The 22,301-nt window shown below is 37.1% G+C and overlaps 1 protein-coding gene across 3 annotated transcripts in view; it reads left to right on the forward strand.

Annotated features, from left to right (window-relative positions):
* Positions 1-22,301, forward strand: part of ANTXR2 (anthrax toxin receptor 2) — a 242,129-nt gene that overhangs the window by 42,744 nt on the left and 177,084 nt on the right. For 2 of the 3 annotated variants that reach the window (XM_006872894.1, XM_006872892.1), the window contains exons 8-9: positions 15,298-15,358; positions 21,049-21,147. The exons of the other annotated variant lie outside the window; for it this stretch is intronic. In XM_006872894.1, the coding sequence (XP_006872956.1) occupies positions 15,298-15,358; positions 21,049-21,147 (160 nt within the window). The remainder of the gene's footprint in view (positions 1-15,297; positions 15,359-21,048; positions 21,148-22,301) is intronic. 3 annotated transcript variants of the gene reach the window in all.

The following is a 22,301-nucleotide window of genomic DNA, read 5'->3' on the forward strand; positions in this document are numbered from 1 at the left end:
GTCTTCACTGATGATATGGAGCTTTTCCATCTTCTCTTTCCACAGATGTAGTCTATTTGATTTCTATGTGTTCCATCTGGTGAGGTCCATGTGAATATCGGTAATATATCAATATTGGGTCATCGGCATGAACACACGATTCGCACCTGCAAGATGTTAACAGAAGCAGCAATCCTACATGGAGTGCTGTATAGGGCCGTCAGAACTTTCCAGTCAAATCAATGTTTCTGTGAACCTAACATTGCTCTAAATCTAAACCCGATAAACGAATGAATGAATGAAAAAAAAAAAAAAAAAGGTTATGGGAGAGATAGAGTCCAGTGCAGCCATTTCAGGAGGTAGCATATAGTCAAGAGTTTAAGGAAGAAATCCAATTGCACTAAGGCATTGGTGAAAACAATATTCCAGGAAACAACAACATACTAAAAGAAATGTTTTTAAGACTTGTCTGTTGGTATTTCGTACTGCGGTGGCTTGTGTGTTGTTGTGATTCTGTAATTTTTAAGTACCAGTAGGTTGAGTCCTAGAGGAGTACTGCCAGTTAATGTGTTTGACTTCAATTTCAATGGTTCAAGCTCACCAACTGCTCCTATAGGGGGCTGCTAGAAATTCAAGACAGATTCAGAAGAGGACATGGAAATGGGTGGTATCACTGCCAATGTTGCATGCATCTTGATGAAAGCAGATAATACCAGAAAGATGTTTACCTTTATTTCATTGACTATGCAAAATAATTTGTGTGGTTTGTAATAAATTACGGATAACATGGAGAAGAATTGGAATTCTCGAACACTTGATTGTTCTCATGAGGAACCTATACACATTGACCAAAAGGCAGTCATTGGAGAAGAACAAGGAGATACTGAAGGTTTTCAAAATCAAGAAAGATGTATGTTGGAATTGTATCCTTTCACCATATGTATTTAATTTGTAAGTTGAGCAAATAATCACAGACATTGAAATATTTGGAGAACATAGCATTAGCAGTGGATGAATACTCATGAATAAGCTGCTATATTCAGATGATACACTTATTTGTTGAATGTGAAGATGACTTAAACCACTTACTGATGAAGATCTATGATTACAGTCTTAAATAAAAGTACACTTCAGCCTAAAGAAAACAAACTGGGACATTAGCAACATCAAGATAAACAGAGAAAAGGTTCAACTTGTCAAAGATTTCATTTTACTTAGATCCACAATTAATGTGTATTAATTATGCAGTCAGGAAATTCAATGACGTATTACATTGAGCAAATCTGTTAAAAAGCAGAATTGTCATTTTGAAAATTAAGGTCCATTGGATCACAGCAAAAACTGGACAGTGAATAAGGAAAACTGAAGAAGAATGAATGCCTTGAATTATAGTGTTGGGGAGAAATGTTGAATCTATCATGGCTTGCCAGAAGAAATAATAAGTCTTTCTTGGAAGAAATACTGTTAGTCTGTCTGCTCTTTATAAGCTAGGATGGGGACACTTCAGCTCATGGACTTTGGGCATGTTATCAGGAGGGACCAGTCCCTGAAGAAGGACATCATGCTTGGTAAAACAGAAAGTCAGCAAAAAAGAGGAAGATAATCGTAAAGAAGGACTGACACAGTGGCTGCAGCAATGAGCTCAAACATAGCAAGATTATGAGGCAATGTTTTGCTTTGCTGGACATAGAGTTGCTTTGAGTCAGGACATTCTTGAAGACACCTAACAATGACAACAACTTGTTAACACATGACAGGACTTTATATGTTAATTTAAAGGATGTATTCAACACAAATATTTTAAATAGAAATTTTCAAAAATGAGAAAGTATAGAGAATATTATTATGGAGATAAAGAATTTAGGCATTTGGAACAGCAAGCTGGAATTAAAAATTTTGCAATTGAATTTAGAATTTGACATATTTTAATGTCTGGTAGCGTAGTGGTTATGAATCGGGCTGCGAACCTTAAGGTCAGCGGTTCGAAACTACCAGCTGCTCCGCGGGAGAAAGATGAGGCTTTCTACTCCCGTAAAGATTTACACCCTCGGAAACCCTGTACAGGGTCGCTATGGGTCGGAACCGACTCGATGGCACATAACAACAACAACAACAATGTCTTTCCTTTGTACCCTTTCATTGACTTACAAACCCAAGTTATACAAATCTTATGTACAAAAAGAACTATTCTTTCTAGACCTCTTTTTTCTTTGCACTCATGTATTTTTTTCATCCTCTCTTGAGTGCAAGGGAAGGCTAATAGCTTTGAGAGACCTGTCATTCACAAGTATAGGAGGAATGAAATAAAAAGGGGGGAAACATTCCTCAGGTACATGTGGAAGGAGAGTTGTTTTTCCATTGTCAGTGTCCTACTTTAGAAAGCAATTTTTCTCATGATACTTATCTTTCTTGGTTTATGTTGTTTTACTATGTGAAATTGTATGCATAGGGATGCTTATGGTTCTGCAAACATTTTTTGTTGAAGTTGTGATACTTTCTAGAATAAAGAAGACTGAAGAAGAATTGATGCATTTGAGTTATGGTGTTGACCAAAAATATTAAATATACTACGGACTGCCAGAGAACAAACAAATTTGTCTTGGAAGAAGTGCAGTCAGAATGCTCCTTACAATGGAGGTGGAATCAGTATATGTCTAGAAACCTAGATGAGGCAATGACACCAGAAAGGACTAGAGACTTAATTTTTTTTGCATGTGAAATAATCACCCAAGGTGAGCTCCCCATCCAGAAAAAAAAAAAGAGAAAATGCAGTCTTCTGTCTACTTGTCCTGAATACCTTTTGTGTTTTAAGGGCTAAAGGTTATTGTAACTTTTGAAGTTGTGATTGAAAAATGCTATTATCATTATTACTTTTATGGAAAAAAAATGTTTTATATGTTTTTCAAAACAGCTTATTCCTAATTTTTTACTTGTGTGTGGTGCCCAAACATCAGAGTTAGAGCCTCTGGTAGCTTATTATTATAGTATTTTAGATAAAAAGTAAAAATGTTTTGTTGTATAAAACAAATTGAGATAGAAATCAGTTATAGACAAGAGGAAAAATAAAACAATAAATAGAAAAATAGAGAAATTATAAGTATATGAGTATCCTATACTGTCTAGAGGTGATAAAAATATTTTTAGTTTAGCCAAAGTAAGGGGTATTTTGGAATTTAAAAGAAAACCATAAAAGCCCTGAAAACAAAACAAAAACAACAAAAGACGCCACCATCCCTCCAACAGCACTTTCAACTTCTCATTTGGGTCCAATAATTCATTGAAGTGGCCACACAGAACTTAGACACTGTACTTAAAGCTATGGGGCTTATTAGGGAAATTAATAGGTTAGTAATTCAAGGTCACAAATGTTTAGGGCACAGTTCTTCCAGTCAGAGAGCTTCTCCTCAGCCAGTGTTCACAGGATCCTTGACCTGGCCTCCTTTAATGCTAAAACAGTGTTACAAAGCTCTTCTAGGGTTGCTGATAAATAAATGCCCACAGGGTGCGCCTCTCCACTATAAGCCTCAGCCTGAAGGCACTATAGGCTCTAGCTACATAGGGCAGCAAACCTAGCTTTCCCAATTAAGCACCTGGAGGAACCCCACTCTTTAAGCTAACCTCCTGCCCAAAGTCACTCAGGTTTACTCGTTCCATGGGTTAGGAAGCCCATCACACTGGTGCTCTATCTCTCAGTTCTGCTGCTGCGACTCCTCTGCTGTCACGGCTTTCTGTTCCTGGATCGAGAGTTTTTATTACATAGGTATTGTGGGGTCCAAAGACGGCACTCTACTCCTGGCTATTTCTTCTTAATGGTAGTGATATCCCACCTCCTGATTCTGTGATGTTTCATTTTATACTCATACTTGAATCCTGATGTGGCACTTTAGGGTAAGTGCTAGACTGCTAATTTCAAGGTCAACAACAACAACAACAAAAAGGTCTGATCAGAATAGTGGCTTCTGAGGAGTTCTGTTGGGCCACTTAAATTCAAAGCAGAGAGGTCAGCTCAGAAAGAAATGGTGACTGTTTTTTTTTGAATTCTGAAGAGGTAGCATAGTGGTTACGAATCGGGCTGTGAACCTTAAGGTCAGCAGTTTGAAACTACCAGCTGTTTCGCGGGAGAAAGAGGAGGCATTCTGCTCCCGTAAAGATTTACAGCCTCGGAAACCCTATACAGGGTCGCTATGAGTCAGAACCGACTCCATGGCACATAACAACAACAATCTTATTAGACTTTCTAGATGAACACATGGCACTCAAGGGAGCTTATTATGAAGACATTTTAAATACAGTAAAAACTACATTGGTGAGATAAAGGTTAGGAAATTACTCACAGGAATTTTGTTTTCATCACAACAAAGTCGTACCAACCACTAAAGTCCCAGATGATGAAATTGAAGAATCCTACCTATTTCTTCAGTCTGAATTCATGAAGCATGAAATCAAGATGCATTACTGGTGACTGGAATGTGAAGACTGAAAACAAAGAGGAAGGATCAGTAATTGGAAAATATGAAAAATTGGTGATAGAAATTATACTGGAGATCACATGATAGAATTTTGCAAGGCCAATGACTTATTTATTGCAAATACTTCTTTCAACAACATAAAAGGAGACTATGCACATGGGGGAGTCCTGGTGTGGTGTTGTGGGATAAAGCACTGGACTTCAAAGTCGATTTGGGCCACAAGGTCAAAGGTTCAATTTCACCAGCTGATTCTTGGAAGCCCTATTCAGGGCCTCTATGAGTCAGAAACAACTTAACAACACTTAACAAAACACATGTACATGGACCTAACCAAATGGAATACAAAGCAAATAAATTTACTATATTATACATCAATGGGAAGAAGCAATGGAGCAGCTCCATCAGCCAAAACAAGACCGGGGCTGACTGTGGAAAAATTACTCATATGCAAGTTCAGGCTAATGCTGAAGAAAATGAAAACAAGTTCAAGTAAACCAAAATATGAACTTGAATATATCCTACCTGAATTTAGATAGATTTGATGCATTAGGCACTATTGATTGAAGACCAGAAGAGTTGTAGGATGGCATTAAGAGTGTCATACAGGAAGAAAGCAAAAGGTCATTTAAAAAGCCATGAAAGAAAGAAAAAAACAAAAATAGATCCCAGATAAGATTATGAAACTGACTTCTGAGCATAGATAGGCTAAAATAAATTGAAATGAGGAAGTCAAACACCTGAACAGAAAATTGCAAAGGGCCACTTGAGAAGACAAAGTCAAGTATTTTAATGAAATGTGCAAAGACCTAGCGTTAGAAAACCAAAAGGGAAGAATATGCTTAGCATTTCTTTAACTTAAATAACTGAATAAAAAACTCAAGCCTCAACTTGCAGTATTGAAGAATTCTGTGGGCAAAATACTGGATGATGAAGAAAGCATCAAAAGAACGTGGCAATAATATGCAATCACTGTACAAAAAAGAAATAGCTGATGCTCAACTATTTCAAGGGATAACATATGATTAAGAACCATGATACTAAAGGAAGATGGCTAAGCTGCACTAAAGGCATTGGTGAAAGCCAAGCCTCCAGGAATTGACAGAGTAAAAAATTGAAAAATTTCAACAGTTGATAGAGCACTGGAAGCCATATATGCCAAGAAATTTGGAAGACACCTACCTGGCCAAATGATTGGGAGAGATGCCTATTTGTGCCTATTCCAAAGAGAGGTTACCAATGGAAATGCAGAAATCATTAGACAATATCATTAATATCACATGCAAGCAAAATTTTGCTACAGATAATTAAAAAACAGTTGCAACAGTACATCAACATGCAACAGCCAGAGGGTCAAGCCAAATTCAGTAGAGGATTTGGAACTAGAGATATTATTGCTGACATGAGATGGATCTTGGCTTAAAGCAGAGAATATCAGAAAGATGGTCACTTGTGCTTTGCTGACTGTGCAAAGGCTTTTGACTGTGTGGATTGTGACAAGCTATAGATATTATTGTAAAGGATGGATATTCAGAACACTCAATTGTGCTCATGAGGAAACTGTACATAGACCAAAAGGCAGTCATTAGAACAGAACAATAGGATACAGAATTTTTTGAAATCAGGAAAGGTGTGCACCACAGTTATATCTTTTCAACATATTTATTCAATCTGTATGCTGAGCACATAATCCAAGAAGATGGATTATAAGAATAACATGGCATCAGGATTGGAGGAAGACTCATTAACAACGTAGGATATGCAAATGACACAACTTTGCTCGCTGGAAGTGGAAAGGACTTAAAATTCTTACTGATGAAAATGAAAAACTACAGCCTTTCAAACTGATTAGATGCAAATGTAAAGAAAACAAAAATCCTCATCATTGATAAATAAATAACATCATGATAAATGGAGGAAAGATAGAATTTGTCAAAGACTTCATTTTGCTAGGATCCACCATCAGCACGCATGGAAGCAGCAATCAAGAAATGAAATAATGAATGCATGAGGCAAATTCACTGCAAAAGACCTTTTCAAAGTATTTAAGATCAAAAGACCTTTTCAAAGTGTTTAAGAGCAAAGATGTCAGTTTGAGGTTTAAGGTGCACCTGACCTGAGCCATGGTATTTTCAATCACCTCATATACCTGTGGCATTTGAACAAAGAATAAGCAAGACTGAATAAAACTGATACATTTAAATTACTGTATAGGAGAGGTATACTAAGAATACCATAAACTACCAGAAGAACAAAGAAATTTGTCTTGGAATAAGTGCAGCCGGTATGCTCCTTCAAAGCAAGGATGGCGAGACTTCATCTCTTATACTTCTAACACGCTTGGAAAAATGGAGGAAGAGCAAATAAGAGGAAGACACCCATTAAGATAGATTGACTAAGTGGCAACAGCAGTGGGCTCAAATGTAACAGGTGTGAGGATGGCACAGAACTGGGCTGTTTCATTCTGTTTTGCATTAAGGTTGCTATGAGTTGGAACCAAATGGAAGACACGTAACAACAAAAAGAACAATGCCTAGAATATCGATATTTGTGTTCCATTTCATTTTGATACTTTTAAGTTTCCTAGAATCATATTGCACCCATTCCATGTTATGATTATTAATGGATGTTTGCACCTATTTCTCCTTATTTTGAAATGTTAAGTGTTGTTGTTAAATGCCATCAGATCATTTAAGACTCATAGCAACCTTGTATAGGGTTTCTGAGGAGCTGCTGGTGAGTTTGATCTGCCAATTTTGTGATTCCAACTGACCTTGCGGTCTAATGCTTATCCTACAGTGCCATAGTAGGACTCCAAAAGAGGTGTTAGAGAGATAGAAACACTGTCTTCAGAAGTGTATAGACCTAGAGGGAGGATATGTAGAGAAACAATAGCTTCACATTTTGATATTTTTATTTAATAAAGGTCTCTATAGTTTTATGCCAATACTTTTTAGCTTACCCTTTTAAAAGGTCAAGAGACATTAATAAAAAACCATAGTCGGTGTTCTGTAAGAATTAAACTGATTTCATCAGGTGAAGATGCAATCCCACATAGTCAGAATTGTTGACTTTTTATTCATGTGTTAACTGAATTACTCTTCTCTTCAATAAGATAGTTTCTATAAAAACACATTTTGTTGAAAGAGTTGAGTTCCATATTAAAGTAATGTAAATATATTTTTTTTCAAAAAACCTTTTAATTGTGAATTGCTTAAAGGTTTACAGAGCAGATCATCAGTTTTACATTCAACAAATCATATGCTTCATTTCATCTCAGTTGCAATCCTCTCAATGTAGTATTGCTGTCATAAATTGACTATGTCACCCAAAATATGTGTTAGCTTGCCCGGGCCAGGAATTTCAGTGCTTTGCTAGTTATGAGATGATTCCCCATTATGTGATCTGTTGTGATAAAACCAATAAGATAATTTAGGGTGGAAATGGTGGTGGAGTATATAAGTGTTGTAGAGTCAATTCCGACAAAGTGACCTGTATAATATTTCCAAGGAGTTACTGGTGGGTTTGAACCACTAACCTTATGGTTAGCAGTCCAGTTCTTATTCTACAGCACCACACCACCAGCCTTAATCCCATGAAGACCCTGATTCCATGTATGTGGGATTCCCAAGCATGTGACATACAATACCTTTTATTTTATAAGAAATAAAAGGAGAGACACATGAACAGAGAAAGAGGTACCTATTACCTCCAAGAAAGGAGAGCCGGGAGTGGAGCACATCCTTTGGACCTGGAGTCTCTGCACTGTGAAGCTGCTAGATCCAAGGAAAGATTGATGCCAAGACATGGTGCTCTCCAAGGAATGCTAGACCTACAAATTGAGCCCTCTGAATTTAAATTTCCAGCCTCCTAAACTGTCAGATAACCAACCACTCATCTGTTGGTCATACTGTGGTGACTTGTGTGTTGCTGTGATTCTGGAAGCTATGCCACTGATATCTTACATACCAGTAGAGTCACCCATGGTGGACAGATTTCAGCTGAGCCTACAGACTAAGACAGAGTAGGAGCAAGGGGAGATATACTACTTCCAAATATTTAGTCACTGGATACCTTATGAATAGCAGTGGAACACTGTCAGATAGCAAAAGATTATTGAATATTGAAATTTCATGAAGAACACCAAACTAATGTCAGATAAGGTGCTGGAAGATGAGCCCCTCAGGTTGAAGGCCACTAAAATACAGCTGAGGAAGAGCTGCCTCCTCAAAATAGAGTTGACAGTGATGACGCAAACGAAGTAAAGTTTTCAGGACCGCATTTGATGATGGGTGTAGCTCAAAAGGAAGACAAAGAGCTGCAAACATCCATTAACAATTGAACATGCGATGTATAAAGTATGAATCTAAGAAAATTTGAAGTTGTCACAAATTAAATGAAATGCATAAACATAGCCTAGGCATTAGTGAGCCAAAATGGACTGATAATGACTATTGTGAATCTGACAGTCACATGGTTTACTATGCCAGGAATGACAAATTGAAGGGAAATAATATCACATTCATCATTTGAAAGAACATTTCATGATCTATCTTGAAGTATAAAGCTGTTTGTGATAGGGTAATATCCATATGCCTACAAGGAAGACTAATTAATACAACTATTATTCAAACTTATGCACCACCCACTAAAGGGAGTGATGATGAAATATAAGAATTCTACCAACTTCTTTAAGCTGAAATTGATCAAACATTCAATCAAGATGTATTGCTCATTATTGGCAATCAGAATGAAAAGGTTAGAAATGAAGAGGAAGGGTCAGTAGTTGGAAAATATGGCCTTGGTGATAAAATGATGCTGGAGATTGCATGATATAATTTTGCAAGACCAATGACTTCTCTATCGCAAATACCTTTTTAAACAACATGAAAGAAGACTGTCTACATGGACTTCATCAGATGGAATACACTACATGTGTGGAAAGAGATGGTGGAAATGCTCCATATTATCAGCCAAAACAAGGCCATGGGCAAACTGTACACCATCAATTACTCATATACAAGTTTAGGTTGAAGCTGAAGAAAATTAAAACAAGTCCATGAAAGTAAAAATATAATCTTGAACATATCCCATGTCTTAAATTAAGACATCACATCAAGAAGAGATTTGATGCATGAGACGCTAATGGCTGAAGACCAGACAGTTTTGTAATGACATCAAGAACATCATATAGGAAGAAGGTGAGAGGACATTAAGAAGATAATAAAGAAGGAAAACATCAAAATGGATGCCAGAAGAGACTCTGAAACTTGCTCTTCAGCATAGATATGCTAAAGTAAATGGAAGAAATGTGGAAGCAAAAGAGCTGAATAGAAAATTTCAAAGCTGGAGATAACAAAGTCAAATATTAGAACACCAAAAAGGAAGAATACGCTCAGCATTTCTTATGTTGAGGGAACTGAGAAACGGTCATGCCTCTATTTACAATATTAAAGGATTCTATGGGTAAAATTCCTAAGGTTTACAATGACAAAATAATCAGAAGTAGTCCATATCTCCTTCTTCCTAGTATGCGTGTGAAAGTTGAACAGTGAATAAGGAAGACCTTAGAAGAACTGATGCATTTGAGCTGTGGTGTTGGAGGAGAATATTAAAAAGAACAATCAGGTCTGTGTTGGAAGAAGTACAGCCAGAATGCTTCCGGGGAGCCAGAGTGACCAGACTTAGTCTCTCATACTTCAGACATATTGTCAGGAGGGACCGTTCCTGAAGAAGGGTATCATGTTTGGTAAAATGAAGGGTTGGAGAAAAAGAGATGGATTGGTACAGTGGCAGCAAAAATGGGCACAAATGTAGCAATGATTGTGAGTTGGTGTAGGACTGGACAGTGGTTCATTCTGTTGCACATAGAGTTGGTACGAGTCAGTACCAACTCGATGGCACCTAACAACTACAACTTTGGTGAAATGTTGAATGATGCAGAACGTATCAAAAAGGACCAAAAATTAATGGTTGATGTTCAACCATTTCAAGAGGTAACATTGATCAAGAGTCAATGATACCCAAGAAAGAAATCCAAGGTTCACTGAAGGCATTGCCAAAGAACAAAACTCCGGGAACTGATGGATACAAACTGAAATCTTTCAACAAACTGAGGCAGAACTGGAAGCACTTACTCAACTATGTCATATTTGTGCTTATTCTAAAGAGTGGTGACCCACCAGAATGTGGAAATAATCAGGCAATATTAGTAATAGCATATACAAGTAATTTTTTTCTAAAGATAATTTAAAAAAATGACTGCATTCGTACATTGACAGGGACGTGCCAGAAGTTCAAGCCAGATTCAGATGAGGATGTGGAATGAGGAATATCACTGCTGACATCAGATGGCTCTTAGCTGAAAGCAGAGAATACCAGAGGAATTTTTACCTGTGCTTTATTGACTACACAAAGGCTTTCAATTATGTGGATCATGACAAGCTATGGACAACCTTGAGGAGAATGGGTATTCTAGAACACTTAATGGTGCTCATGAGGAACCTATATATACAGTAAGTGGCAATTGTTTGAACAGAACAAAGGGACACTGAATGTTTTAGAATTAATAAAGGTGTGTGCGTGGGTTGTATTCTTTCACCACATTTATCAATCTGTGTGCTGGCAAATAATTTGAGAAACTGGATTAGATGAAGAAGGATGTGGCATCAGGATTGGAGGAAGTTTCATTAACAACTTGTGATATGTAGATGATACAACCTTGCTTGCTGGAAGTGAAGATTACTTGAAATATCTATTGATGAAAATCAAAGACCACATCCTTCAGTATCGGTTACACCTCAATATAAAGAAAACAAAACTCCTCACCACTGGACCAGTAAATAACATCAGGACACATGGAGAAAAAAAAAATGAAATTCTCAAAGATTTCATTTTGTTCAGATCAACCATCAGCACGGAAGGAAGCAGCAGTCAAGAAATCAAATGATATATTGCATTGGGAAAATTTGCTGCACAAGATCTCTTTAAAGTGTTCAAGAGTAAAGATGTCAGTTTGAGGACTAGGACTAAGGCATGCCTGACTGAAACCATAGTATTTTCAGTAACCTTGTGTGCATCTGAAGGTTGTACAGTGAATAAGGAAGACTAGAAAAATGGATGCATTTGGGTTATGGGGTTAGAGGAGAATGTTAAAAGTACCCTAGATTGCCAAAAGAACAAACAAATCAGTATTGAAAGAAGAATAACCAGAATACTCCTTGGAAGCCAAGATGGCAAGATTTGGTCTTTCATACTTCGGACATATTATCAAAAGCAACCAATCCCTGGGGAAGGACATCAAGTGTAGTAAAGTGGAAGGTCAGCAAAAAAGGGGGAGACCCCTGACAATATGAATTGGCACAGTGGCAGCAGCAATGTTCTCAAGCTTAGCAATGATTTTGAGGTCGGAACAAGAATTGACAGTTTCATTCTGTTGTGCGTAGTATAGCAATGAGTCAGTACAGACTTGACAGCCCTTTATAACAGCAACAGCAAAACTGCGAGAGTATACATTTATGTTTGTTAGAGGCATCCGCTTGTGATATTTCCTCTTTAGCAGTACTAGATTACTAAAACAAGCATGTCCTCCCTGTGTCTTTTGTTTCCACTCCTCCCTGTCTTCCAGCATGTCTCAATTGTGTCACTAGGCAAATACTTTTCTTTTGAACTTCAATTGTTCACCATTGTATGGTTTGTGTACCTCACCAGTGTTTATAGTGATGTAGGATAAGCACTCAACTGCTAGCTGCAAGGTTGTAGTTCAAACCCTACAGTTGGTCCTCAGAGACCCTATAAAGGGTAGCTATAAATTGGACTCTAATTAAAGGCCTTTAACAGCAACAACAATATACCTCTCTGTGGGTTGGTTGTAAACTAAGTCATGGAAGTGAGTTCAAGAGTATCCAAGGGCCCAAGCTTTGAGGTTCCACCAGTCTACATCAGACCAGGAAGCTTAGTCTTCTTTATGATTTTGAGTTTTGTTCTTTATAAATGTATTCTTAAATGTAAATTTATGATAGGTTTTAAGCAACCTTTAGCTACTTTTAATCTCTGCTTAAAATCTCTGAATTGATTAGAGCTACATTTCTCTGAACCTCTTATTTAATGCCAAAATACTTTACTGGGTTAAAAAGAGTCTGTTTTCAGAGATGTGGACTATCAATTATCCTTGAAGGACAATTTTAAAGGAGAAAGATGAGGCTTTCTGCTCCTGCAAAAAGATTTAAACCCTAGAAACTGACTCCAAAGCATTTAACAAAACAGTGCTCTCACCTGTATCTCTGACAAAGCTACAACTTTAACGTCCCTGTAACTTTGATTTTACTAGTTGGGACCTTTTTCAATCCTTATTCCTTTAGTAAAGCTTTCCTATCCTATTTTCTTCAGTGTTGTTACATGACTAAAGATGAAACATTTAAAGACCACAGTGATACAAAGTACTACTACTCAGGCAGAACAATGGTCTTCATTTCTTGAATTCATAGGAGTGAGCATGGATATAGCAGACAAAATAGCACACCAAAGGGAGAAGTTTGGAGTCTGAAAGGTCTTTGAGTACCGAAAGAATCTCTTTGGAAAGTTCTGATTTTAAATAGAACCTATTCGGAATTTGTCAGCCATGAAAAGCTTACTAGATTTAGTTCTTAATCACTAAAGCTTCAATTACTGTGAAAATAGTCTCACTGGACAATCTAAAAGAGTAGAAATGAATGCTTTTCAGAGAGCATGTTTAGCAGCAAAAATTCTATGACCTTATATTTTAAGGGTAGAAAATTTTTACTTCCACTTTTATTAAAGAAAACACAGGAAGCATTTTCTTTCCTGCAATCATCCTTCCTTCCTGTTCTAGTTATGTATAGGACATGCCTGAAACCACTGCACACCATGTGTTCTCAACTTCTGTCAAGAAAGGAATGCTGTTCAAAGTTCATTTGGAATTTGTCTGAGTTTCAGTGCCATGCAGAGCAATTCCAGATAAAGACAGGCTTGTTGTATCCATTACCAGCAGCTTATTTCGTCATTGTTTTTCAGTTGTAGCCTTGTGCCTTGTATGGTGGTGTCTGTTTCTCAGAACAAGCTAAGAAGAGCATTCTATCTGTGTTCTGGGGCTGCTTGAGTACAGAGTCTGTTATTTTTTTAGGATAATGTTTGGCTCATCCAAGGAGCCTATATTCTGTGGCAGTTATGTTTTGTGGATCTGAGAATTATATTGAAGCTGTCAAGGATTTCATTTTACTTGAATCCACAATCAATAGCCTTGGAAACAGGAAGAAAGACAAGATAAAGACAAAGGAAAATCATAAACACAGGGAGGAAGTAGCAAGGGTGTCAATACTTTGTGGGAATTACAATCAATGTATTCATACACAAAACAAAATGTGTAGGAGTTGTTGAATGGAAAGCCAATTTGCTCTGTCAACTTTCACTCAAAACATAATTAAAAAAAAGAGAGTGAGAGAGAGAGAGAAACCGGAAGCCCTAATGCTGGGTTCAGATAACAAAAAACATATTGCATTGGGCAGATATGCTGTAAAAGACCTAGTTAAAGTATTATAAAGCAAAGATGTCACCTTGAAGTCTAAGGTGTGCCTGACACAATCTATGGCATTTTAAACACCTCAAATATGTGCATGCAAAAACTGGACAATGAATTTCTAAGGAAGACCAAGAAGTTTGATGACTGAATTGTGGTGTTGAGAAAGAATACTGAATATACAATGGATTTCTAGAAGAACAAACACATCTTGTTTGAACAGGTTTTCAGGAGGAAACAATTTTCAAGAGAAAGTAGAATATATGATAGAGGGTCAGCAAAACAAAAAAGAGAGGATGATCTTTATAGACATGGATTGATACAGTGAGAGCAACAACAGGATCAAACATAGCAACAATTGTGAGGATGGCACAGGACCAGCCTGTGTTGCATTCTGTTGTACGTAGGGTCGCGATCAGTCAGAGTCAACTCTATGATACCAAATAACCATATGAACAATAAGCATCCATAAGAATGAAGCCTGAGAAATAGAATACAAGTATCAATCAAATGAAGATGTGTTTGTTGATGGTCTTTTGGAACTGTGAATAAAAAAGCATATTAAATTAGCATTATTAAACAGGGGGTCAGATTTTTCTGTCTTGTATTTGCCTGCATTCCTGGGTGAGTAAATGGATAATGTGCTTGGCTACTAACTGAAAAATTGGAGATTGTGGTCTACCCAAAGGGGACTTAGAAGATAGAGCTGGCAATCTATTTCCAAAAAATCAACCAGTAATAGCCCTATGGAGCACAGTTCTACTCTGACACATATGGGGTATTATAAATTGTAATTGACTCAACAGCAATTAGTTTTTATTTACTTTGTTTATTATTTAATTTGCCGATCCAAAGAGTCAACACTGGTTTTATTCAGGAAGTTTTCAAGTTTTCGTCTATCTTTTTATACTCAGGCCTATCAGACTTTGAGGAAACATCCACTTTACTTGTAATTTTCTGAATTTACTTTGATTGCAATCTATTCTGAAATATAATGCAGACATTTCCTAAAAAACTTGATTGCTAATAAAATGTTCTCTGTCAATTTGTAGAATTTAAGAGGAGAAATTTAAGGTTATATATAATTGTCAACATTTAACAACAACAATAATCTTATAACTCATGTTATAGTACTCCTGGTGTGGCACTGTAGAATCAGCACTGGACTGTAAACTGAAGATTTAGTTAGTTCAAACCCACCAGCTGCTCCTTGGAAACCCTACACAGGGTCATTGTGAATCAGAACTGACTCGACAGTGCTTAACAACAACATTATAATTTGATTGTATATCTTACTCTTCTGATTTTCCTTTCTAGATATTACATCAGTCATGTACTGAAATCCTGGAATTGCGACCATCAAGTGTCTGTGTAGGGGGTAAGTATTTGGGATTTAAAAATACCATGTAAGAAATTGTACTTTTTTCCTAGTTAAAATATATGATTTGAAACTCCTGTTGGAAAGAGAATAGCAAAATTAACTTTTTTGGCATCATTTTCTGTAAGAATTTTTAAATAATTCCTTGAAATATTTCTATTTTAAATTCAAATTTTTAAAGATTGGAGTGTTATTTTAAATAATGAGCATATTGTGTGGCAGGCTTTTAGAATCTTCTGTATATTTAGTACATGTTTGAGACCTTTCTGATGGTAAGTAAAATAAAATATGAGATTTTTCTTTTTATTTAATTATACAAAGAATCATGTATCTATGGACTCTTTTTTTTTTAACTCCATGCTTTGATGACCTGGCCAAGGTACAATATCTGCCAGCTTAGGGTACATAAACGAAGTGATTTATGGGTGAAAGGCAGGCAGGAAGCAGGTGCTTTGTCAACTGTGCTAAGAACAGATTTCAGGTTTTTATGCCTCACAGCCATCCTTAACCAAAGCGAGTGTGGTTCTCTCTGGCCTGTTTTATTTCTTCTTGAGTTATAACCTGGAGTTCTTTTAACTTGACTTCATTTAGTACAGGAAACTGTTGGGTCTGGTGGGGAAGGAAATGTATTGTGTTATCAGCCTTTTGCAAATGCTCTTGAACTCTGCTATTTTGAACTCTGTTGTTGTTAAGTTCTGTGGAGTTGGTTCCAATGCATAGTGACCCTGTATAGGATTTCCGAGGTTTAAACTGCCAACCTAGTAGTTTGCAGTCCAGTGCTTATCCTACAGTACCACACCAGGGGTCTAGTAAATGATTATTGAAATGCTGTAGAGAAATGTTATGTGTCATGTAGTCGGTTCCGACTCATAGTGACTCTGTACAGGCTTTCCGTGGCTGTAAATCTTTATGGGAGAAGAAAGCCTCATCTTTCTCCCACAGAACAGCTGGTAGTTTCAAACTGCTGACCTTTCAGTCCATAGCCTGATTTGTAACCACTAAGCTACCAGAGCTCCTTACCAGAGCTCCTTAGTGTCCCTAGAAATCCCTGAGTAGCAATCCCTTGAATAAGAATTTAGATTATTAAATTTCTGACGTAGCAAAATAAATAAATAAATAAATGGAAACAGAATAAGATGGGTATGATACTGAGTTAATGTGCTGGACTATGAAGTCGGTTTCAACAGTAAGGTCGGCGGTTCAAGCTTACCAGACGCTCCTTATAAATCCTATACAGGGTTGCTATTGCTTGAAATTGAAACAACATCACTCAACAACAAGATTATCTTTTAAACTCCTTTTATGTGCTTGGTACATACTAAGTGTGTTGCATTTACCATTCCACCTAATCCCTAATCCTCATAGCAACACTATTGGATGGTTGTATTAATTATTTATAGATGGGGAAACCGAGGAAGAGAAAGACACAGTGTGTGTTATTAATAACTGGCCTATTTGACCCTTGTCTATAAAACTCTAAAATCTAGCATCCTTTCTTTTTTTGGTGTGGGGAGGGACATTTTCTTTGGGTTTGGGTGAAAGTTTAAAGAGCAAATTTGTTTTCAATGCAATAATTTATATACATTTCATTTCATTATATTAGCTTCAATCTCCTCAGTATAATAGCACTTTTCCCACTTTTCCCTTGATTCCTTGTTTCCATTGGTCCTGCTTTTCTGCCCCTCCCGCCTTCTGTACTTCATTTTTGTTTTTGGAAAATACTGCCTTTTGAATCTCATATAATTGATTCTTTTGATGAACATGTTCCACATGGGTGGTGGTGTTCCTGAATAGGCCTGTCTACTGTTTGGCTGAAAGGTGTTCCCCAGGGGTGAGTACAGTTTCAGATTTGAAGGGTGTGGAAGAGCCATCATATTGGGGGTTCCTCTAGTCACTATTATACCTGTGAGTCTCTTCTTTATGATTTTGAACTTTGTTCTACTTTGTCTCCCATTCCATCTAAGACCGTCTATTGTGATCCAGAGTAGTTGGTAGCCATAGCTCATCACCATCTGGCCCAGTTCTTCTAGTTTCAGGCTCATGGAAGCTGTGGTTTACATGGCCCCATTAAACCTTGGACTAATTGTTTCCTTGAGTCTTTGATTTTCTTCACTTTTCTTTTCTGCTAACAGGGAAAGACCAATAGTTACAGCTTAGATAGCAGCTCATAGGCTTTTAGGACCCCAAGTCACTACTAATCATAGTAAGATACAGTTCATGCTCTTTTTACTGAATTGCGTTTTACATTTTTTCTGTACCTGATTTAACTTGTCAATAAAATTCCTTTTATAAAGAATTTAATGAAAAATTTTACGACAATACATTCATTTTATAGTTAATTACTATATATGTCTTGATTAGGAACACATACATGGGTGGCATTAAGAAGACTGATGAGATTTAATCACTATTAAAGTTGTTAATAACATTAGGATAAATGGTTAAAAAATTATGTAAATAATGTAGATCATCTTGGACAAAAAAAATCAATGCTGATGGAAACAGTAACCAAGAAATAAAATGACAGATTGCATTAGGAAAATTTGCTGCAAAAGACCTCTTTAAAGTTTTAAAAGCAAAGATGTCACTTTGATGATTACAGTTCACCTGACCCAAGCCATGATATTTTTGATTGCCATGTAAAAGTGACACAATGGAATAATAAGACTGAAAAATAATAGAAACATTTGAATTGTGGTGTTGATGAAGGGTATGGAATATAACCTGGACTTCCAGAAAAAGGAACAAGTGTCTTGGATGAATCACTGGCAGAATGCTCCTTAGATTCAAGCATGAGAAGACTTTGTCTCATTTACTTCAGGAGAGACCATTTGCTGGAGAACATCATGGTTTATAAATTAGATAGGTAGAGAGTCAGCAAAAGAGGAGAGTCTCTATAAAATTGATTGACATTGTTGCTACAATAATACAGTCAAACGTAGCAACAATTGGGAAGATGGTCAAGACTGGGCAACATTTTCTTCTGTTGCGCATTGCTGTTTCTATGAATCGGAGCCAACTTGACAGCACCTAATAGAAAAATAACAACAAAAATAGTTAATGTAACACCGTGCAGCAATACACCAAAATTTTAGCTGTCTATCAAGCTATTTGACCAGTTAGCAAAAATTTCCCTCTCTAACATTTAGGTTCTTGGACATATTGTCAGAAGGGAACAGTCACTGGAGAAGGATGTCATTCTGGGTAAGATGGAGGGTTAGAGAAAAAGAGGAAGACCCCCAACAAGATGAATCAGCCAGGTGGCATCATTGATGGCATCAAGTGTGGCAGCGGTAGTGAGCTTGGCCCAGGATTGGACATTGTTTCCTTCTGCTGTGCATGGGGTCACTATGAGTCGGTTCCGACTTGATGGCCCCTGACAACAACAACAACAACAACAACATTTAAGTATTTCTTCTGTTTGTTGTTGTTAAGTGCCACCTAGTCAGTTCTGACTCATAGTGACCCTGTATAGGGTTTCCAAGGAGCGGCTGGTAGTCTTGAACCACTGACCTTGTGGTTAGCATCCAATGCTTACTCTACACCAGGACTCCTATAAGCTGTTGTTATTGTTGTTAAGTGCCATTGAGTCAGTTCTGGTTCATAGTGATTCTATATAGGGTTTCCAAGGAGCAGTTGGTGGGTTTGAACCATCAACCTTGCAGTACAGTGCATTATCCTGTAACATTAACAACTTTCTTTAGTGACTGTAAGATTATTGTTGTTGTTGTTAAGTGCCATCGAGTCAATTCTAACCCATAGGGACCCTGTACAGGGTTTCCAAGGAGCAGCTGATGAGCTTGAACCACCGAACTTGCAGTTCAAACAGCTTTGCCGTCTGTTGCATTAACCCACAGAGCCACATGACCTATGACAAGTTATAAATTTGTGTGTAACAGAAAATGAAACCAGTATAATGAAGGTGAAGAAACTGTTAAAGAATAACTCAGTAATTAGAGCTATGTCATTGTTGTTAAATGCTGTGGAGTCAGTTCTGACTCACAGCTACTATGTATAGGGTTCCTAAGGCACAGCTGGTGGGTTTGAACCACCTACCTTCAGTTAGCAGTCCAATGCTTATCCTACACAGCGCAATTGGAGCTGTAGATTTAAAAAAAAATACTACACATGACTGTTCTGAGAATCAAAGAGAAGTAATAATGAATTTTCTTTATATTACCATACATTGATACCTGAAGATAGAAAAAAAAGAGGTTTCTTTTTTTTTTTTTTAAGGTTTTTATTGTGTATTGAGTGAAAGTTTACAGGGCATATCATCAGTTTTACATTCAACAAATCATATACCTTGTTTCATTACATTGATTATAATCCCCTCCATGTACCATCATTTAACAGTATTTCTCTCTATCCACTTTAGCTTTTTTAAAAAACACACAAACAAAAAAACCCACTCAGGCATACGTAATATTTACATCTCCAAAGGGCATATTCTGCAAGTCTGCCCCTGTCCACCAGCTCTTAGCCCTTCTCTTCTTAGTCGATGAATCTAGAGTCCTCAGCCGCTCCCCCTCTCCATGCCCCCATGTCTGCCTCCATCTCTGGTGCTGCTGCTTCTCTGGATAAGGTCCTGCATTCTATTTGTGCTTTCCTCTCTTGATGGTCCTAGGGTCCTCTATTTCTGGACTGTAAGATGAACCATTCCCCTTTTTTTGTTACAAAACTTCTACCTTTACAGTTGTGACAGTCGTGATTAGTCTTGATAGCAGTTATTCACTATTGAATCTTACAAATCTTATCCCCATCTTTTTTCACCAGACCCATCTAGACAAGATGACAGCTATTAAGTGGGGACTGTTTCTTTCCCCCAAAACTCTTAAACTCTCTTTTGAAACCTTGTAAGCCAGTCACTTCGTGCCTTTATTGCTCCCTCATTTTAGGTAGCCAAAGTCTAAGTTGCCCATTCCTATCTGTCCTGTATACAGAGTGGATACCATTGAAACTTGATTTGAAGACTCTTTCCCTCTCTGTATTTAGAGTAACTACCGCTCTGAGTATAGGTCAAGTTCATCATGAAGATGATGGTATTTTCTGATATTTTCCGATAGAATTTAGGGAGACTTGTATAGTATCTGGATGAGAATGACTGTAACACTTCAATTTTAATATCTTGATTGCTACCTGGAATCACTTAGCTTTAAAAAATAAAATATCACATCTTTACATGGCAATATTAGTATTTTCCCTGTTGTTGTCGTTAAATGTGGTCAAGTCAGTTCGACTCATAGCAACTCTATATAGTGTTTCTAAGGAGTGGCTGGTGGCTTTGAACCTTTGGCCTTGTGATTAGCAGTCCAGTATTTATTCTACAACACCACAGCAGGACTACTGCATTTCATTTTTATTGTTGTTAAGTGCAGTCGAGTCAATTCCAAACCATAGTGACCCTTTATAGGGTTTCCAAGGAGCAGTTGGTGAGCTTGAACCACCGACCTTGCAGTTCAAACAACTTTGCAGTCTGACATATTAGCCCACAGTGACACACCAGGACTCCACTGCATTTCAATGGGTCTAAAATGTGAGTGGATTTGGAAATTGAACTTTGTCTTCAGTGTTATCAATTGGCTGAATGGTGTGAAAAATTTAATTTTATATACCTAGATACCTTAGTTTCATTTGTCTTTTTATTTGTATAAAGTGTATAAAATGTTTGTCTTTCTTTTTACTTCTAGAGGAATTTCAAATTGTTCTGAATGGAAGAGGATTCACATTGGGGAACAGAGATGGCAGTGTGGTTTGCACATATACGTTAAATGAAACATACACAAAGAGTAGGTATTCCAATAATCTCCATGTTACTTTAATATCTACACAGCATATCAGAATCAAATGATTTCTTTCCAACTAAAACTAACAATATTATATATTTTTAATCAAAGAAGAATGAAATGAAGTACTAATGATAATACAATAACAATTATTTTGTTGCTGTTGACTGATGGCCGTATTTCTTCATAGGTTTATAAATGTTGGATCTTGTGTAAATAGCCTCATTTTACAGCTGTTAGTTCTGTGACTGGAGAGTAAAATCACTTGCCTACAGCTAAGCTGATAGGTTTTCCTGACTGCATTCTGTGTCAACTACTTAATAAGTTAATTGTGTCTTTCCTCAGATTTGCTTCTTATTATCCTTGCCTTAAAATGTAACTCTTAAAATGTCATTTTTCTATCTTCTCAATAACACTTTTTAACTTGGAGTCTCCAGTGGCCATTCTGTATAATGTTCGTTGGTAATTATTATATTTACAGAACAGGGTGGCATTTTCTATGCCTAGACGTTCAAAACAGCAGATGAGTAAACCAGTGACACATATATATGTAGGTTGGAACTGCAAGGTCGGTGGGTCGAACTAACCACCCACTCCTTGGAAACCGTATACTGGGTCACCATGGGTCCTGACTTGATGGCCCTTAACAACAACAACATATGTGTGTGTGTGAGTGTGTGTGTGTTGGTGTGTGTATATAGAGAGAATGAAAATGGCTTACAATTGTAGAATCTCAGGTCCCCAGCAGAAGAGAGTGAGAGAGTCCCTCCTAGGTGTCCATTATATTGGGATCATCCCTTTAAATGAAACATCCATTTAACTGATTGGCTATTCATAGCCACTCATCACTGAGTTAACTATGCCTGTAATATATTTTATCGCCATGGGAGTAAGCAGATCTCAACTGCTAAACCTCTGGAAGGCCTGGTCCAGTGAAAAACCTATTACAATCCCTAACTATTACAGCGAACTCTTGTCAACTTGAAACCTATAAACTATATGCATAATTTCTAAATAAAGAAAATTGTAAAGTCATACTTGCACCTAACATGATATAACTAAAATACGCACAACTGAAAATGTACTGGACCCATTTCCCATTTACATATTATCTGAGAGAGAGAGAGAGAGAGAGAGAGAGAGAGAGAGAGAGAGAG

The sequence above is a fragment of the Chrysochloris asiatica genome, unplaced genomic scaffold, assembly GCF_000296735.1.
Source record: "Chrysochloris asiatica unplaced genomic scaffold, ChrAsi1.0 scaffold00214, whole genome shotgun sequence".
NCBI classification, from domain to species: Eukaryota; Metazoa; Chordata; class Mammalia; order Afrosoricida; family Chrysochloridae; genus Chrysochloris; species Chrysochloris asiatica.